The sequence below is a fragment of the Balearica regulorum genome, chromosome 3 (genome assembly GCF_011004875.1).
Source record: "Balearica regulorum gibbericeps isolate bBalReg1 chromosome 3, bBalReg1.pri, whole genome shotgun sequence".
In the NCBI taxonomy this organism is placed as follows: domain Eukaryota; kingdom Metazoa; phylum Chordata; class Aves; order Gruiformes; family Gruidae; genus Balearica; species Balearica regulorum.
Genome location: NC_046186.1, coordinates 2,227,360 through 2,247,519, shown reverse-complemented (window position 1 = coordinate 2,247,519; position 20,160 = coordinate 2,227,360). Strand labels below are relative to the sequence as shown.

The 20,160-nt window shown below is 43.0% G+C and overlaps 1 protein-coding gene across 1 annotated transcript in view; it reads left to right on the top strand.

The window, feature by feature from the left end:
• The window catches only part of ELP3 (elongator acetyltransferase complex subunit 3), an 89,118-nt gene that overhangs the window by 31,846 nt on the left and 37,112 nt on the right, over window positions 1-20,160 (top strand). The window contains exons 9-10 of the mRNA XM_075750327.1: window positions 1,545-1,671; window positions 18,925-19,118. Of these exons, the coding sequence (XP_075606442.1) occupies window positions 1,545-1,671; window positions 18,925-19,118 (321 nt within the window). The remainder of the gene's footprint in view (window positions 1-1,544; window positions 1,672-18,924; window positions 19,119-20,160) is intronic.

Genomic DNA, 20,160 nt, shown 5'->3' with positions numbered 1-20,160 from the left:
ATAATACTGTCCTTGAACAGTCTCAGCAAAACACCTTTAATACTTCTGAAAAAAAATCATAAATAAAACTATGGGCATAAAACTACATGTAGGGATTTAACGGAGGCAGAATCTTCCAGTAGAGAGGAAGGAAGAGGCCATTAAAACAAGGGAGGTAGCTGTTTGGTTAACGTTAGGTCTCAGCACAAGGCACGCATTTGTAAAAATCTTTGTAAAAAACACTTTGGATTGGAAGGGACCTTAAAGCCCATCTAGTTCCACCCCCCTGCCATGGGCAGGGACACCCTCCACTAGCCCAGGTTGCCCAAAGCCCCATCCAACCTGGCCTTGACCACTGCCAGGGAGCCAGGGGCAGCCACAGCTTCTCTGGGCACCCTGGGCCAGGGCCTCAGCACCCTCCCAGGGAAGGATTGCTGCCTCCCATCCCATCTCCATCTCCCCTCCTGCAGCTTCAGGCCATTCCCCTTGGCCTGCCCCTCCCTGCCCTTGGCACCAGCCCCTCTCCAGCTTTCCTGGAGGCCCCTTTAGGGACTGGAAGGCTGCTAGATGCCCAGATGGTGTTAATTTTTCATCCAAAGGACTATGGAGAAGAGTCACCTGCAAGGAATTCCAAAAGATGGGGTGAGCTGGTGTGAAAGTCTGATGGGAAGAAAATGGGGATTGGAGAGGAAGGAAGGTAGCAGATACTGAGAGGATGGAAATGTCAGCCAGCAGTAGGAGAGCCCTCCCAGTGATGGAAGAGCAAAAGCAAGGACTTTGTGGGAAGACTGGTCACATGTGATGGGGACCTCCTCGTTGCTGTATATAGTGATAGTGATTGTTGTTGTGGAGGCAGAAGACTCCTATACCATAGCGATGGAAGGAGGGAGAAGAGGTTGCTTTAAGGCTAATGAGTTATGTGAGATCCAACCTTTGTTCCTGCAGTCATTCATGCTCCTACTCTTACCAAGCTCCAGCAGAGCAAGCCTTGAGTTAGTTTGGTTTCATGACGGTGGAGAACAACACGAAATCCTTCGAGAGTCCCAATCCAGCCTATTTGTGCCAAGTTTGGCACCTTTCAGAAGTTAGGAAGAGTTAAGAAGGAGGACTTGAGTATTTTTGGCAAGCATGTTGCAGGATGATTTTCTAGTTAGCTGGTTTTACTTAGACCCCATCCTTCTTCTCCTTTTCCTCTTCTGTTGCTTTTGTTTCTGGTTATGCTTCATGTTGATTATAGACAGTCTTCAGTGCCGTGTGTCCTAGCTTGTGCTGTGGCCTCAACTTGTGTCATTGCTTTACAAATTGAATTTCAGCAGCTTTCCAAAGTTTCTCAGGCTGTGATTTGAATAGCTGTAGCCTTGCTGTGGTTCACCTGCTATAGAAGTAGTGAACTGGACTACTTTTAGCCTCTAGTGTAGCTTATTAGCAACCACGTTCCAAGACTTGAGTGGTGATAAACTGATAATAAAACTCAACCCTTCTCACTTCCTAGAGAATAATCTCAATTAACCTATCAAAATATATCTTTTTCTGTGTAATCCTGGAACTCTTTTCTCTCTTCCCAGAGGTCACACCGTGAAGGCTGTGTGCGAGTCTTTTCACTTAGCCAAGGATGCCGGGTTTAAAGTTGTGGCACACATGATGCCTGATCTACCAAACATGGGGCTTGAAAGGGACATGGACCAGTTCGTTGTGAGTATGGCTTGAAATAACCGGGAGTTTCTGGTTTGTTCCAGCTTCTTTTTCTTAGCTCAGCTATTAGTTACGATCCAGGCCAGAATTGTTTCTTAAGGACAAATAATTTAAAATTCATTTTTGAAGGTGGAGGGTGAGAAAGATTTGTTGAACTACTTCATCCAGAAAATTATATCCTTGCCTCATGAAAGACTGAGTCACTCGGCTCTCTGTGGAATATAGCTCTTCCGATATGAACTAGGGCTCTTACTTTTTTCCAAGGTGGTTTTCTTTCCTCGGGTTTAGAATAGTACATGATTGAAAGTTAAAAGCATGCTATCTCAGAGGTAATTAATCGCAAAGTAGAGCGTATAGGTACGTGTATTATATAGTATCTTTGTTCTTGGCTCAGTACTATTCAATATCTTTATCAATGATGTGGAAGAAAATATAAAATTATTTATAGAGAAATTGAAATTAAAAAAGAACAAATGGTAAACAGTGTAGGGAATTAACCACTTTAATAGCATGGTAGATTTTTTCTTTTTTTTTTAAGTCAAAACTGGTCATCTTTTTAAAATAGTGCAAAAATTGCAGTCATGATAGAGAAATCACAGGTATATTTCTGTGCAAGGTCAGACTAGGTGCTTTCTGGCACTAAACAGCTATCAATGCGATGGAATATATTGATTAGAAGTGCAGGCAGAAAGCAGGGGTTTAGCTTGGTACGCTGCAAACAGACACGTCTAGAAAAAAGCAATCAAAACCACAGCTGTACAGTACACAAAGGAAATTCTGAAAATCGTGGTCAGTACTTTATGTAAGGGGTTTTGTGCAGAATTCCTTGAGCTCTGCATAAACATAATGTCATAGTACTCGGCAAATATTACGTTCCTGTGACAAAGTGAGAGGCTGGGGCAAAGTGATGTGCATGAAACGAGAGGGGAAATCAGTGACAGAGCTGAAAGTTAATTCAAAATTCCTGCCTCAGACTCTGCTCCTGGATTATCTTCTTACCGTGCTGAAGGAGGTAGAAGGTGGACATCACATTAGCTGTGTTTTCATAGAATTACTTGTTATGCAGGGTACAGCAAAACCCGAGTCCCTTACTTAATATCCCATTCTAGCTGTAGTTCTGGGTTCTTTATGGGCCTGTCATTACTGAAGTAATAATAGACTGGAGAGAATTTGTGGAGGAAGAATAGCAACACTGACTAAACGATTTAAAGAGCTAACCTTGGGTAAGACCCAGCAAAGAGGAGACCATAATCTAAGGTATTTGCAAGATGTAAAACTGGAGAGGGAGGGATTATTTAAGGCAGAATTACAAGCTTCCATAGAAAGTATTTAGTGATTATTATTATTATGCTTTGCTGTTTATTCATGATAAACAGCTAAGGCTTTTCCACTGTCGGATCTGGAGTTGTTCCTGTTTCATTGTAGGAGATTTGAGGAGTCTGTTTAAAAGGTATAACTTTAAGTGATGCTGAACTGGCTCCAGTTTCTGCAGGCCAGCAGGCTCCCCTGCTTGTTAGGGGAATGCTAATGCCATGCTGTATTTTGTCCATTTAGTAATGACAACTTTTGCAGAAACAGAAGCAGCAAAAGGCAAAGTTTTCAGAAAGAGGAGTCAAGAATATGGTGAAGAGGCTGGAATTGTGAGAGGGAGGGATTAAAAGAAAGCTGGGGAAATAGCTGAGCATAGAAAAGCAAGAGAAGGAGAAAACAGAGCAGAGAAGGTCAACTGGTTTAGACTATTTCTGTCAGAGAAGTCTCTTGGATTTAGGAGCTGGGAAGACCAATGTTGATGGTGGGACAGCTCCAGGACATGGCAGGAAGGAATTTGCACGTTGTGATGGGGAAAAATGAGACTGCATGAAAATGAGACCCAAGGAGAATTAAGAAATTTTTCCGTTTTGAAAAGGAAGGGTTAAGATAAGACCAGAATTTTTTGCTGAAGGGCTGGCATTGGCAAAAAGGCTGATTGGAGGGCCAGGAAAGAGAAATGCTAAGCAGGGGAGTAAGAAAATGAGGTGATAGTTTGAGAGGGGATTCAAGAATACAGATAGGGTGATGGGGTGAAGACCAACTCAAGTGACAGCCCTGTGAATGAGTTCAGAAGTTTGAAGTGGGACTCACAGATAAAATTAAGATTTGATGCCAGTGAAAATACAGATGAGAAGTTGGAGGATGAGTAATCGGTGTGGAGGTTGAAGCCCTCAAGAAGTAATGTGATTGCTGCAGAGCGAGGAAGAAAAATGGGAGTTGGAGAGGCGGGCTGGTGGGGAAGAGGTGATAGATCACATCAATGTGGAGAAGAATTATACCTGCGTGGTTTTAAAGAGAAGGGAGTATGGGAAAGGAGAGAAGGAGGAATCAAAAATGCCTGTGTTGGTGAGGTACACAGGGTCTCCACTGTGATTTGAGACCAGATGGCACACGAAAAGAGATCTGTGTGAAAGAGGCAGCTGCAGAGTCGATGCCCGATTAAGTGATGGCCGTGCATTTCAGAGAATGGAGCTGCAGGGAATGAGAGTGGAGAGGTTGTGGATCACTCTGACATATTTCAAGATGCAATGGTAAACAAGAGGCAGCTACCCTCTTCCTCTTACCTTCCCTGCCTTTCTCATCCTATCTTAAATGCTTTCTAATTTATTTTTAAAAGATCCTTTGTCTTAAATAGGAGAGAATAGAGGGTAAACACAACCCTCTTTGTTTTGTTTTGTTTTTTCCAGAGTCCTGCACTGGTGAACATAGTAGAAATATGCAACAGACAGTAATTCCTTCTTTCCTGGGAATTCAGCTAGATAGTACATTCTCTATTTCCTACTTTAAAATTTTGTATCATGGTTTTGAGTTATTAAAACAACCTTTTTATATGTTGTGCTGTATAAATGTTAGTCCGTGCTGGTAAATATTTAGACACTTCTACTACATAAAAAAATAACGTGAGAGCAAAGAGGGGAACGGACTTTGTGTTCTTGCAACAGTACTAAGCTGTTCACGAGCAGCGGTCATGCGCTTTTATGCAGTATTCTCCTAGTTCACAAACATACATAATCTTCCTATCGGATACCTCTGACTTTTTGGGACAGACACCTGCGGCTTATCAAGGATCCTTACAGGTTTTGGATTTTGTAATAGTTCTAAGTAAGTTTGGGGAAAACTAAGTTGTTTTGATACTAACCTCCTTTCTAGTCATCCTGCTTTTCAGACCAGGGAAAGGTAGGATGAAAAGGAACCAGATGACTTTAGAAGGAGGTCTAAGCGCCTTGCCTTCATTACCAGTTGATATATTAAATATAGGGGCTTCTCCTGGGAAGATAATAGCTTGCTGATTGTGCTGACTGCATACTGAAAATACTGGGTGCTTCTTCAAATTGAACAGGTAATTACAGTTTCAAGAGTAACGTTGCTTCTGTCCCTTATGACCTATTGATTTCAAAGTGTTTTCTGCTACTTCCATCCAGCAGCTAGGATGCCCACTCTTTTGCAAGCCTATCTGGGGGTTTTTTGGGTTTCTTTGGGTTTGTTTTTTTTTTAAGTTCTCTGTGTGTGTATAGCAACTCTTTTCCTGGAGAGTTTATTACTAATTATTCAAAACTTGGTTATATGTATACTTTTTTTACAGTAGGTGACAGGTGACTTCTTTTCCTGCCTTCATCCTGAAGATTATGATACTTTTTTGAAACAGAGTGGTTGTACTAGTCCTGTGTCCCAGTTACATTGTGCTTCTCCACTCCTTCCCCCGTCATGCCTCTTTTCTTCCCTTATTATTGATTCTTTTTATAGCCTCAGAGGATTTCCTTTCAACTTTGGGTCTTTCCACCCCATTCCACATATGGGAAAACGCTGCAGGGTGGGAGTATGCTCTGCTTCCTCCCACCACCCGTGTCGTTGTGCCAGGAGTGTCAGGTAGCGTACACATACACACGCGCACGCTGCTACTTATTGTTGGTAAATGCAAGCATAACGGATAAGACCAAGTCGCAGTGCCTCACGTAGCAGGTGGTCGGAGAAAATAATTAGAATAATAGCTAGAATAAATCAAGGACTCAGCGGGAATAATGGAATTGTTACCAGAGCAGACACCTCATTCTGTGGAATGCGATAAACACACAGCTTTGCTGTTGTAGCACGAGAGAGATGAGGTGACTCTAGGGGTAAATGGTTGGAAGGATTCATGAATCACACTTGCCAACAGGGCTACCAAGCAGAACTTTGGATTTAAGCAAAAACTTTAGGAGGCTAAAGAATTCCCAGGATGCTGTTACTAATTCCTCATTCTGTTTCTGCAAAGCCACTGAGTGGCAATAGTGTAATCAACAAACTGTATCTGCTCTAGAATAAATATTACTAAGCTAGCAACGTTTATTAATGGAGCAGATATTGCTATGTTTGCCTTTATTTTATTTTTATGGTCTTTGCCTAAGCATGATTTACTGTTGCTGTTCCTCTTGGCCCTCTGGGAGGGATGGCTGTAAGCCCATCTTCAACAACTTTAAAGACCCTTCATAGATGAAATAAATCTGGGGAGCAGAAAAAAGGAAAGGAAATGGGGAGGAGAGCCAGAAAATGAGAAATTTCAAGTGTGGGAAGTGTCAGGGGAAGTGTCAGAGCAAGTTGCTTGCAGAACCCTCCAGCTCTGAAGGTGCATGGGGGCTGGTGGATGCTGCTCGGAAATATCGGATAGGCCTTCAGTTGCTGAGAAGCTATTTTTCCTTGAGGAGATCGATGAGGAGGTCCTGTGGCTTGACTCTCTCCATCTAAAGCCTTGTAGAAATAAGATGATGAGGTTAAGAGCATAGGCAGGACCATTTAATGGTCAGTACTGGAGACAGGTATCAGACTGAAGAGATTTTCAGTTCAATTCAGCAGAGCTGTTCTTACGCACTTTAAAGAAGATGCAATCAATGAACGATTGTAGTCTACTGAAGATTCCTTTTCTTACAGTCATATGTCAGGCTGGTTTTTTTGGTTGTTTTTTTTTTTTCCTGAAGGAATTGCAAAATAAGCATTTCCCAGAAATAGCCTCATTTTAGTGAAATGCGTGATGCATCTGTGATCCAAGTGTGAGCTGTGCAGAGGGCTACAGCCTCCCTGGGTGTATTAAACACAAGAGAAAAATAATGGGCAAGTAATGCAGCAGGTAATACAAGTGTCCTTTCTCTTTGCAACGTACTTGATGTTGTTGTAAAACTTTAAATACTACTGTATTGCCTTTAGCTGTAAATGAGAGAGTTTTCCTGAGGGCTCTCATTTTTATCAAACAGATGAAATTTGTAATGAAACTAATATATTGCACCTCTATCAGAAGCTTTTAATAACTGTAATAAAAGACAGTTAAACTGTTGATCTACATTGATTTTTACTCTTTTGGGAAGACAATTATCTGTGTTTTTAAATATAGCTCTGAAATGTTTAGTGGGGCATATGATTTTCCTTTCAATTCCTACTAAACATCTCATTGAAACACTATTATTGGCAGGTAGCCAGCACTACCTCTGAAAATTAGTCTTTTTTTTTTTTTTCCATGGGCACATTTACAGAAACAGATTAGGCAGTATTTAATGATCAGTCCTTCAGTTAGTAGAGCTTCTCTTGGAGTCTTAGTAAATGTTAGAGCTAAAAAGCTCTTCACTTTGGAAACAATTATAGTTTCATGAACTATGGCCAACACCATGGTAATTTTTATGTTAATGAGAATCATGGTAGTAAGGAACAGTCTATTTTTAGAAACTATTTTCACAGATAATTGCACTCGTATTTCTGCGGATAAAATATCTAGATAAAGCCCCAGTGTGCGCCCACTTCTGCAGATGGTTGAATTGTGGGCACAAAGCTTCTTTCCCTCTCCAGTGGCTCTGTGGAAATAACTTTTATTTGCTCGCTGAGTGTGTTTGCTGCAGCTCTGGGTCAGACTTCTCTCCGGATACGTGTGACGTAGGAAGGAAGTAGAAGTTAAAGCTGCGGCCTTTGATGCGCAGGAGCAGAATAGCTGAGTCAGTTGAATAGTACGTGTAAAACTGGTCCTTTATCTTCGGCGTCGTTTGGGGATCTGTGCTTAACCGGAATAGGGTGTCACAATTTAAACCAGAAAATGCAAAGGATGGGAGTTTCAGTAGTAAGAGTGATCTTTGCTATGGTGCATTGCACTGCACAGAAATGGTACGTATTGCTATACCATTAGTATGGACGTGATAAATTGCAAGGCTGTGTGGAAAAACCACGTTTCTTATGGGTCTTGGATTGCTTCCTTTGTCTTTCTGAATTAGTATGTTGCCCACATGCGTGTTTCCCTCCAGTGTGCCAGCCGTAAAAGTTAAGATAACAATCACTACCTTTAAAATAACCTCCCATCCAGAAAAAGCTTCTGCTAAATATAAAAGTACAGTTGAGACCCTTTTTATACCTGAACTAAAAGATCATTTCTGCACTTAACAGTCCCCAGACCGCTGCAGGTTGCATAGGTCCATACGGTTGCTCTGTCTATTCAAGCAGAGGTTTTTCAAGCCAGCATTCAGAAGTTGTTTTCTGGGGCTCTTTCACTAAGGCCCCTTGCTGCTGAAGTCAATAATGAGCATATGGCTGGGAACATACAGCCAAATGGAAAGAAGCGCAGGAATAAAGGGATGTATCTTCAATAGAGAGTGCAAATTTGCCAGGCATTTAAGCAGAGAGAGCGTCATTTGGTAAAATATGTATTGCCACAAATCATCGACAGCAACTGAATGTTTGCTGTCAGGGTGGATAAACCACGATGTCCAAATTAAATCTTCGAGGAGTTAGTTGTTGGGGTTGTTTTTTAATAATAATAAAAAAAGCATACTGGAAAAGCATAATGGTTTTATTGTGAACGTAATAAATGAGAGAAGCTTTTGCAGAGCTGAGTGGGGTGGGAGAGAGCACGTGGCTGTATTGATGCTCCTTATGGAAAGGTCTGATGAAGGAGGATTAGATTATCAAAAACATTATAGAGTTGCTGCTCTCAATGTTTTTTAGGGTAGAAGACGTACTTTAAAGGGATCTGCGTTGCAAAACTTGTGTACTTAAGACAATGAAAAATGCTATATTTCCCATTCTTAGCCCTAGGAAAAAGCTGACCCTCCCAGAAACATAAAACCCAGAGTTCTGTGCTTGGTAAAAGTGAAGGTGAAACTTCACAGCAAATTGATTGAGGTATTCTCATGGGTTTCTCCAAAACTGCGTAATAAATGGAGACTCACTCGGAGCACCTGCAAGACTAAGCAGATGGGACTGCTCGGTGCAGTGAGCACAATCTGGAGAGATTTGTCTTGGTGTTCGGATAGATACTGTGTTCAGGAGTCAAAACCACGCTCCAAGGTCATGTTGCTGATGCCCAAGGCCTCTTCCAAATGTTAAATGTTTCCTCTCACTATTGAGTTGTATTCTAGCAGTGGCAGGGACTGTCGCAGACTAGGATCTCCTCGTGGTAAGTTCTGTGCAAACTTGGAGAGAGCAGCTATCCAACAGTGTTAGACAGGAGACAACCTGTAGATCCTGACAGTCCGGGGGTAAAAAGAGACCGTGGGAGGGATGGGATGGGAGGCAGGCATGTTCCTTCCTCGTCTGGCAGCAGCAGTTTCCTACACCATGTGGAGAATTAGGGTATTTATGACACTGAGGTGCATAGTCTTAGTAAATAACTCGCTGAAAGCAGCTTTGCATCTGTGGGCTAAATGCTCCTGTCTATTAGTTTGTTTGCTTTGCACCCCAAGAGCAGTTTGTTCCTGGGTTCAATGTGATAAAGTGTTCTTAGCGAAGCTCAAGATCGTGAGGATTCACTTGTGCCAGACCCTTCTGGAAGAGTTCCCTTTGGCATGTGGATTTGGGGGGTTTGAGGCTGTCGGGGAAGGGAGGAGACGTAACAGCTTCCTGCACCTGCAAGGGTGAGTGACAAGGTCCTTTACACTCTTCCCTCCGGTCGTTAGCAGACAAATTCACTTTTCTTATTTGTCGCTCAGAGTTTACATATGAGGCATTATAGAACATCCTCAAGTAAGCACGTAGATTATTAAGTAGCAACTCAAAACAAGTTTTTGTTAATGTGTGCTATTGTAATAGTTCAATAAGACATATCAAGGTCTTCAGTGATGTGCTACTGCTAAGCTGCTTCAGTATTTTGAGCCTCTTCCTCTAGGAATTTAAAGACTAGGAAAATGAATATGCAAGACTAATACAAAACAAACTTTCCCGTTTCACCTACTGTGCATTACCATGCTACAACCTCTGATGTGCTGTTTTTCTACGCGCTAACATGTACTAGCGTTGAAGAGATTTGTGGGCAGATGGGCTAAAAATAGATGTTGTTCATCATTGCAAAACTGACCCTTAGGGCAGAAGTGTTGGGGGTTATGTCACTGTTTCCTTACCTTAGTAGTTTCCATAATCATATTTTCAGACTGTATGGTGAAATTTGACAGCTTAAATGTGTCAGGAACTGAAAGGATTTTATTATGTAGCTGTCAAATAGTCAGGAAAGTTATAACAATTAAGTGGGAAATGGTCTTTCCTCCCTTGACTGCAGAGTGCTTTACAGGTGCTCTCAGGAGAGCTGGAAATTTGGATCATCTGCTTTTAAAAACTTGTTGCCCCCTCGTTCCATCTGTAGGAGACTTTGTCATGAGTGCAGACGTTAAGCAGAAGTGACTTGATTTATCTCTCCTTTACGTTAACCTTTGAATCGGTTTTATAGAGATTCATGGCACCATATATAAAGTAACGTGTGCATTTCAGAAGAGCCTAATTAAAAATGATGCCGTGTTGTACTGTGTTTGCATCAAACATCGCTGATTCGGCAACAGGATTTACTAATGGCGCTGTAAAGTCACTCCTCCAAAGAATATTTGAATGGACAGAAAGTGTTGCTCTTCGAGGCAAGGTAACACCTGATGGACCTCAGAAACAGCGGTGTATTTGGCACAAATAATATCAACATACCATCTTCATATAAACTCACGGCAGCTTGGGGAATTCCCCAGGTTACAATCAAAACGTTTTTCTAATATATTTCTGTGTACATTTCTAATATAATTCTGTGTATTTAAAATAAGTGTCAGGCAGAGATACCTTGAAGAGTGGGTGTGCACACAGTCAGCAGAACAACAAGCTCCAGCTTGCCGCAGGTGGAATACTAGAGAGTTTGCTTTTCTTTCGTGGAGCATTGATCTGCTTTATCATCACTGGATGCCCTGCATTGCTTTCGTGCTCACGTGTGCTCTGCTGGTTTTTGTGTACGATCACAGTATGTGACATATATGCCCTTAACAATATGCATCGCAGTAAATACGATTCTTTTTCGTCATTATCCCACTGAGTGATAAGCTCAATCTAAAACCTTCTCATTTATCACAAGTCAGAGTCTGCCAACAGCTGGTGTTCAGAGCAGCTAACAAGTAGTATCTTCCTATCTTCTGGTAACTTAATAGGAAGTCTAAGGTCACATAATTGAAACATATTGATGTTGAGTGACTTTCAAATGACCACTTCTCGGCTTGCTCTTGGCACCCCATTTCTCTGCTTCCCAGGTGACACCCTGTGCTTGACAACGCGTGTGTTCCCAGGCTGTAAAAAGGCACAATTTAGTCTGTACTTCTCGGTCAGTAGGCCATTGTCAGTATCGGTGAATGCAGATCCTATCATTACATTTTAATTATCCTAGCATTTACAAGAAAGAGGGGAAAATGCAAATTTTGAACTAAAAGGCAGCCACATTTTTGAGCCACAAGCTTCTATTAATGCATATAATTAAACTACTAAGTGATTGTTCGTTCCCTGTAGAGTTGGAAGTGTCATTTGACGCAGTAGCTTTCAAGTGCTACCAGTATTCATAGTTATAAATAATACAGCTGATGGAGATAAGGAGTGCTGTAATGTGGAGAGTTAAGATAATGTTCATTTTAATGTAGTCGGATGTGAATTTAATCATCTGTGTAATGCAAGGGCTATAGTAAAGGAACCAATTCAAGAATCAGGTTGAGTGGCGCCTGATTGCTAGTGGACAGTCATTAAAAAATAGATTTTGGTAACTTTTATTTTTAACAAATCCTGACATTTTAGTAAATAGCTTTAAAAAATTGCTGCGCTTAACCCTATGACTGGTATCTCCTCAAACAGTTGAACATCTTGAGAGCAAGAAGATTAAAGATGGCAACTGAATCTTTAGTCTGTAAAAAGATGAAGTGGAATCCCATAAAATATTTTTTTTTCTCCTTTTGGAGAACTGCAGCTTTGGGGTGTCTTCAAAACATGTTTCTAATTTGTTCTCTACTTAAAGTGTTCAGTAAAATCAGTTTAAAACTGCAAGGTATAATCTTTTAATATTGGCTGAGTTGTGCTATTACCGAACTTGAAAAGGGGACTGAACCGCTGTGTGGTCTCATTACGATCCCAAATCGTTTGACCTTTTTGTTGCAACTCTCAACAGCTATATGGGTGACGAACAGGCTTTCTGATTTAAAAAGGTTATTGCAAACGCATATGGAAGTGAAATATTTGAGTTCAGAACTTCATCTTCTGATTCCATCTCCTCTTATATTCTGATCTTTTTTTTTGGTTCACGTAGTGTCACGGTGACTTTTGGGTTTTCAACCGATGTCTGTTTTCTTGGACAGTAATTACAATGGCATGCAATTTTTAAGACTCAAAGAAATCGATGGGAGTTGGAGAAAAGGATTCCATCACGCGCTTTGATACGTCTGCCTTGATGGAAAAATCAGTGGCTTCTTGGCATCTAAATGACTAATTTTACACCCATTGGACCCTGATTATTCATAGTGGCAGTGAGTTTATGAGGTGGTGGATGAATGGATCCTATAGATGCCATTAGCTTTAATAACAGGGAACTTCTACAACAAAGGCATATGCTACTAAAATCAATTACTCTTCTCATAAAACATGTTAGTGGCTAACTTGTATAACCTTGTAGCCTGAATGTGTGTTGATGGGATCTTATTAAGATTCATTGTTTGTAATTCACAGAGCAGCTGTTCCACCAAGTAAAGTATGTTTAATGGAACTCAGGTGATGCAAAAAAAAAAAATGTTGTGAGTTCCAGGATTCTCTGGTTACTCATATTATTTACTGTGCAAAAGTACTCAACTTTTCTCTAATATCACATAAATTAGGCAAGGTTATGAGGAACGTTATTTTAGGGTATGAAAAGATCTGTGCTTATGAACCTCCAGATCCTTTACATTTCAGCTGATCTGAGTTGACCTTTTTTGTATTATTATTAAACCACTATGATGATCTCTTACATCTTGTCCATTGTCTACATGCACCAATTTAAAATTTTACTCTGACATCCGTCTTTATTACATGAGACGTGTTAAATGCTAGTTGGCTTACAGTCTTTAGCTAGAGGGGAGAAAGCTTCAAAGAAAATTGGTTTAGTAGCTTTGAAGTTGTATGTGCTTCCATTTGGAATATTCATGCATGTGAGAGCACTACGCCGCATCCTCGAGTGATTCAAAAAGACTGGAAATATGTAAGGATCCTTTCTCTGTAGGTCATCTTTAACCTCTAACTTCACAGTGCATTAGCAGACGTGGATTTAAGCCCTGATTGAGCGCTTGCTAGAGCTGATGGAAAGCCTCCCGTTGACTCCAGTGATGCTATGGATGGTGGTCTCCGGAACAAATGTTGTTTTAGGGATTGAATTTGTTTTGGCAGGAAACTGTTCTGAACGTTTTTATCAGTCAAAGACACCTTTTAAGGTGTCTAATTAAAAAAAGAAAAGGCTACAATTCCTACTAAAGCTTGGCATGTGTTAGCATTTTATAGTTCCTTTATTTTGCATGAGACTTAATCAAAACTGTTTGTAAATGGGAAAAGGTTAAGCCTGTAAATATTGGGATTTACAGAAACTATTTAAAGTTTACTGCTGGAAAAGGGGGTTCAGGGGAATAAAGGAGATACTGCTTTGTTACATTTTGAATTTAATGACTTTTGAAATAATTGAACTTGAATAATTTGAGAAATAGTTTAAGAAATAAATATGAAAATATGTCGGTTTTTTTAATGCTAGTGTTGCTGAAGTATAAAGTAGCATTATCAGCGAGCTTAATATATTGACGTAAAACATGCAGCGTGTATGAAGTGGCAAAATTCACGATGTGAATTAGCAACCTTAACTTCTGACCTTGCCTTTGCCTGCTGGATGGCTGTAACCTTAGTGCTGTGTTGATGGCTGCCTTTAATCTGCAATGTAAATCAGGGAATGTTTAAATATTCTGACTGGTGAATCATACATGCTTTTGCATTCAGTTCAGTATTGTTGCGAATATTAATACATAACCTTACTAGAAGCCTTCTTTCCTTGCTGGAGTGGTTTATTTCCCTTCCTCTCTCTCACTGGGGAAGCATCATTGCTTCCTTACCTTAATGTCTTTCTCTTCTTCAGTGCCACTTGGCCATAGAGCTCCTCTTGTCAGAATAATCACCTCTTACACAATTTTCTTATTCCTTCTTTCACAGTTGCTTTGTTTTACATTAGAGCACCTCTAACCACCCACAAAAGATGGAAGTCTGTCCTTTTGGGTTGTTCCAGGACAACAGGATTCTGAGTTATTTTTCTGACCCTACGCTGCCTCATATGCTATCTGACTTTGGATTACACACCAGCTTCAGCTGGCTGGTTTGAAAATAAGTCCAGTGATTTATTTTTCTTTTCCCCCTGTTTGCATCTTGAGCATCAGATGTGCACCAGGGCCAGCACAGAAGAAGTAGTAAGAGTGGTTGGCCAAGGGCAGAGCATGTCTGCTTTCTCTGACAGCCGCCAGCAACGGTATTGACCTGCAAAGTCAAACTGAACCCTTGGAGCAGAGGGGAGGACACACGCTTCCAAGAGACGCATTAAGCAGACATAATGGTCCCCTGCTGTCACATGGGGGCAGATCCTTTTTCTGACTTTACTTCCTACAGGCCAGTCAGCCTCACCTCCATGCCTGGAAAGGTGATGGAACAGCTTATTCTAGGGGTCATCAATAAGCATGTGGAGGGGAAGGTTATTGGGAGTGGTCAGCATGGATTCATCAAGGGGAAATCATGCCTGACCAGTCTGACAGCCTTCTATGATGGCATGACTGGCTGGACAGATGAAGAGAGAGCAGTGGATGTTGTCTACCTTGACTTCAGCAAGGCTTTTGACACTGTCTCTCATAACATCCTCGTTGGCAAACTTAGGAAGTGGGGGTTGGATGCGTGGACAGTGAGGTGGGTTGAGAACTGGCTGAATGGCAGAGCCCAGAGGGTTGTGATCAGTGGCGCAAAGTCTAGTTGGAGGCCTGCAGCGAGTGGTGTGCCCCAGGGGTCAGTGCTGGGTCCGGTCTTATTCAACTTATCACCGACCTGGACAGAGGACAGAGTGTGCCCTCAGCACGTTTGCTGGCGATCCCAAACTGGGAGGAGAGGCCGACAGAGCAGGAGGCTGTGCTGCCATTCAGCCAGACCTGGACAGGCTGGAGAGTTGGGCGGAGAGGAACCCAATGGAATCCAACGAGGGCAAGTGGAGGGTCCTGCACCCAGGGAGGAATAACCCCAGCACCAGGACAGGGTGGGGGTGACCTGCTGGGAAGCAGCGCTGCGGAGAAGGGCCTGGACGTCCTGGTGGACAACAAGCTCTCCATGACCAGCAGTGTGCCCTCGTGGCCAAGGCAGCCAACGGTGTCCTGGGGTGCACGGAGAAGAGCGTGGCCAGCAGGTCGAGGGAGGTTCTCCTCCCCCTCTGCTCTGCCCTGCCCTGCTGAGGCCACATCTGGAGTTGTGTGTGTCCAGTGCTGGGCTCCCCAGTTCCAGACAGACTGGGAACTACTGGGGAGAGTCCAGCGGAGGGCTGCGAGGATGAGGAGGGGCCTGGAGCATCTCTGGTATGAGGAAAGGCTGAGAGAGCTGGGGCTGGTTAGCCTGGAGAAGAGAAGGCTGAGAGGGGATCTGATCCACACTTACCAATATCTAAAGGGTGGGGGTCAAGAGGACGGGGCCAGACTCTTCTCAGTGGTGCCCAGTGACAGGACAAGGGGCAACGGGCACAAACTGGAACACGGGAAGTTCCACCTGAACATGAGGAAAAACTTCTTCCCTGTGAGGGTGACCGAGCCCTGGGACAGGCTGCCCAGAGAGGTTGTGGAGTCTCCTTCTCTGGAGAGATTCCAAACCCACCTGGACACGATCCTGTGCGACCTGCTGTGGGTGATCCTGCTCTAGCAGGGGGTTGGACTAGATGATCTCCAGAGGTCCCTTCCAACCCTTACCAGTCTGTGATTCCTTGCTAGGAGTTAGACTCAATGATCCTTATGGATCCCTTCCCGCTTGAGATGATGTATGATTCATCAGTGGTGCTCAACAGACTGCTCCGTAACCCAGCCCAATGCTGAGGCAAAAGCAAAGCACTCTCTCCAAAATGCATGTTGGGTTTTCTCACATTAGTGAGGTGAGTCATCCTGGTCAAGGGTCCATCAGGAATTGGAGCTGGCAAGAGGTTGGGAGCAGGACAGCATGGCTGGAAGCGTGGGCAGGGCAGGGAGCCATCACATCTGCTGCCAAATAAGTCATTTATGTCCTATCCTCAGAGGTGACGACAATTTTATTATTTTGTGGAGCTGGCAAGATAAGTCTGGTTTTTCATCTCATGGTGGCCATGTGGGGTTCATGATGAACAGGAGTGTTTATGGAGTGTGTAACCAGTCCTGAGGAAAGGAGAAGACCAACCTTATTTCTACACACACTCCAGAGCGAGCACCTTGGCACTGGGGTTCAGAGTCATCTGGCCTTATCTGCCTTTGGCTAACCTCCTCATAACCTACGTACCCTACAGATAGCTCAGCTTAATGGGATACAAGATGCATTACCTGTCTAGGATGGTTGGTCTTGTGTCTTGGATACTCTTTGAGGAAAAATGAGTTAGTTATCCCTCCTGGAGGCTGAGGGTAGAGAACCAAATTGGTTAGCGATTCTGTAACGAGGTGCAACGAGCCTCTGCCTGGATGGGGTTATAGAATCAATGAATGGTTTGGGTTGGAAGGGACCTCAAAGATTGTTTAGTTCCAAACCCGCTGCCATGGGCAGGGACACCAGAGTTCTTTCAGCAGCCACAGCTTTTGGCACAACCGTTTTTGCAAAGCTGCAGGTAACTCAAGTCAGTGAGTTGATCTGATTTAAAACAGTCCTGCAAAATTTAAAACCAGTACCTCCCCCTTGTGTTTGTTTTGGGGGTTTTTTTGGTTTTGGGTTTGTTTGTTTGTTTTATGGAGCCATCCAGGACTTAAGCCAGCAGTGCTGCTGGGATGGTGATGGCGGGAGCTTCATCGGATCATGAATGCAGGATTTGACAGTTAATTTTGCAGCAGCAGCGTGGACTTGGGGTTGTTCAGCCTGGAGAAGAGAAGGCTCCAAGGAGACCTTATTGTGGCCTTTCAGTGTTTAAAGGGGGTTTATAAGAGAGCTGGGGACAGATGTTTTAGCAGGGCCTGTAGCGATAGGACAAGGGGTGTAATGGTTTTAGACTAAAGGGCTATTCAGACTAGATAGAAGGAATAAATTTGTTACACGGAGGGTGGTGAAACACTGGCACAGGTTGCCCAGAGAGGTGGGAGACACCCCATCCCTGGAAACATCCAAGGTCAGGTTGGACGGGGCTCTGAGCAACCTGATCTAGTTGAAGATGTCCCTGCTCATGCCGGGGGGATTGGACTAGGTGACCTTCAAAGATCCCTTCCCACCCAAACCAGCCTGTGATTTATCTATGGTCAAGACCTTGTTTTGTCTCTTAAACTGACTCCTTTGTCCCTGTCTCTCTGTGTATAAATGGCTCAGGAGTCTGGTCTGCCTGGAGAAGGTATTTTTTAACTGGTTGCTTTTTTCAGCTGGGTTAGCTCTCTGGTCTGTGTTGCTCTGTAGCTGCACGGCAGGTAGGGTGGCACAGGAGCGCAGGCGTGCAGGGCAGGGGCTGCCGGAGCTGGCCCCAGGCTTAGGCAGGGAGTCTGCCAGAAACGGCCTGGGCTGACGTGGTCCTGCCGTTTCTCTGACCTTCCTCGCCTCTTCCCGTCCTTGTCGTGTATCTAGCACGCATTTGAGTCTGTGCAGATCCATTTTGGTGTGCTTAAGCTAGCAGCAAGCCATTTGCTGCTTTTTATCATGTTGAAGTATGGTTTTGTGAAGCACAGGGAGCCAACAGAGCTGCCCAGGTGGGAAGGTCCTGCTCCCAGCAGGCTGCTAAAGGCACTTTATTCCAACGTCGGGGCTTGCTGGGGCACTCCAGGAGCTGGTTTAACACGTAGCAGCGGTAGAAAATGGAGCAAAATGTCTGAGTGGGTCTGGGCCATAGGAATGTGTTGAAGCACTTCAGTAAAATGCCGGTGAGTACCAAAGCTAGCACTGCAGCTGGTGGGACCACAATAGCCTGCCATTAACTCAGCTTAACAAACTTGTATTTTATTTTTTTTATTACTATGAGAATACCATGCTGGGGAGGGAGCAAGCGGTGGATTTCAAGTGTGCAACAGTCTAATCCAGTACTAGGTCTGGCCCGTCGATGTTGTTATAATGAGAGGGCCATGTTATCATTTACGTCAGTTTAATGGTGGTTCGGTTCAGGGTGCCTTGCCTGGGTTTTGATTATTTTTGTAAGTGATTTTAATTGTCATTACTGAAATTTAATCAGCAAAAAACCAATGTGATTGTTGTGTAGTGTGAGCTAGTGCTGTTCAGTCTGCAGTTCTGTGCTGGGATTTAGTCATAGGAGTTAGCAGAAGATACAGTTTGTCCTCCCCTTCTCCAGGATTGTTCATAACATCATTGTAGAATAAATCTGTTTTTCTTCATTGCTATTCAAATGATGTGTCCCAGACACATTGATTAATCTCTAAATGTGGTCTGCTGAGATTGAAGATAAGTACACTCATTTCTATTGTTCTAATTCTGAGCAGAGTATGTTACAATAAATGGTGCAATATCTATTGAATTCATGCTGAAAGGTAGAAGTAATGTACAGATTTGACTCGTAGCATTGTCATGTGGATTTTTTTTTCTTTCGTGGCTTTCTCTTTAAATCTAGAACATGCTCTTTTATTTCAAAAAAATGTCGTAAACTGACAAATACTGGCAACTCAATGTAAGACAGTACTTCTTAAAATGTACTTACAATTGTCTTTTACAAAATCTATCTTGGAATTAGTTTTGTTGGGGCGCTGAAGCCCCAGGAAATGTAGTTTTGTTTTGCCCTGACTTACATTTTGTGTTCCGCTTTTGCAGGAGTTTTTTGAGAATCCTGCTTTTCGCCCGGATGGCATGAAGCTTTATCCGACACTAGTGATCCGTGGCACTGGTCTGTACGAGCTCTGGAAGACTGGAAGATACAAGAGCTATCCCCCCAGCACTCTTGTGGATCTGGTGGCCAGAATCCTGGCCCTTGTCCCGCCGTGGACACGTGTGTACCGTGTTCAGAGGTAATTATCTGTGGTGGGCCTCATACCTTGATTTATTACACTTGGAGGGATTCTTTCTTTAATTACAGCAAGATCTGACTCAGGCTTTTATTATTTTTCAGTCTTAATCATTAATGCACTAAATATTTTTAAAACTGCTTCCTATCTATTCAGAATGGGAAAGGCCAAGTAGAATGAGAAGCTATTTAAATTGAACTGCCTCTCTAATGCACCCAGAAACGTCAAGATTTCTGGAGGCCCCGTTTTCACTGCCAGTCAGACAAGAGCATAGGATGTGGCACACACAGTACTTTAATGATACTGATAGATAATTGCCTCTTGGCTGCAGGTGAAGTTTCCTACATTTATTAAGGAGCTGCAAGGTGTGTAATTTTTTCTTTTGGCTGTAGACTTCCATTCTTTCCCCGTGGGTGTTTCAGAGTTTTCATAAATGTACCATGGTCGTGCTGTTATTTCCGGCACTCACCTCCCAGGACGATAGATAATACTTCCCTTTAGCGCTGTATTTTCAGTGTGGGGTCTTCCCTGGAGTATTTTTCTTCTGTTATCTCCTACCTCTGTCTGATATTAGGAAGGGAAGCTATAGCATACTTGCCTATTTTTGCATGTGCAGACAATACTCGGTTGGCTTCCAGCTACGTGAGCTGGAAGCAGTGCCAATGCCTAGCTCTCCAGGAGCGTGCAGCATGAGAAAGCCTTGTGCATTAGACCTCGCCTGCTTGGACTTCTCTAAGGCATTTGATTTTTATGCCCTACCAGAAATATGATGGAGCAGGGATAAGCAGAGAAACATGGTAGAGAAGAAAGTGGCTGAAGGCAAGAAACGTTGGGTAGCTTTGACAAAGACAGTAAGGACTCAGGGTTATTAGTGGAATTTCTCAAACATCCATTTAAAAACTAATCTTCCTCAAAATTGTATTTATTTACAATGACACAAAGAGTAGTAGGGCGCTGACGAAACCTTGCAGGGCTGAGAAGCACCACTGAAAGACAGAGGATGCACAAGCAGGATCTGGTGGTGGTGAAGCTGGAGTGATAGAGA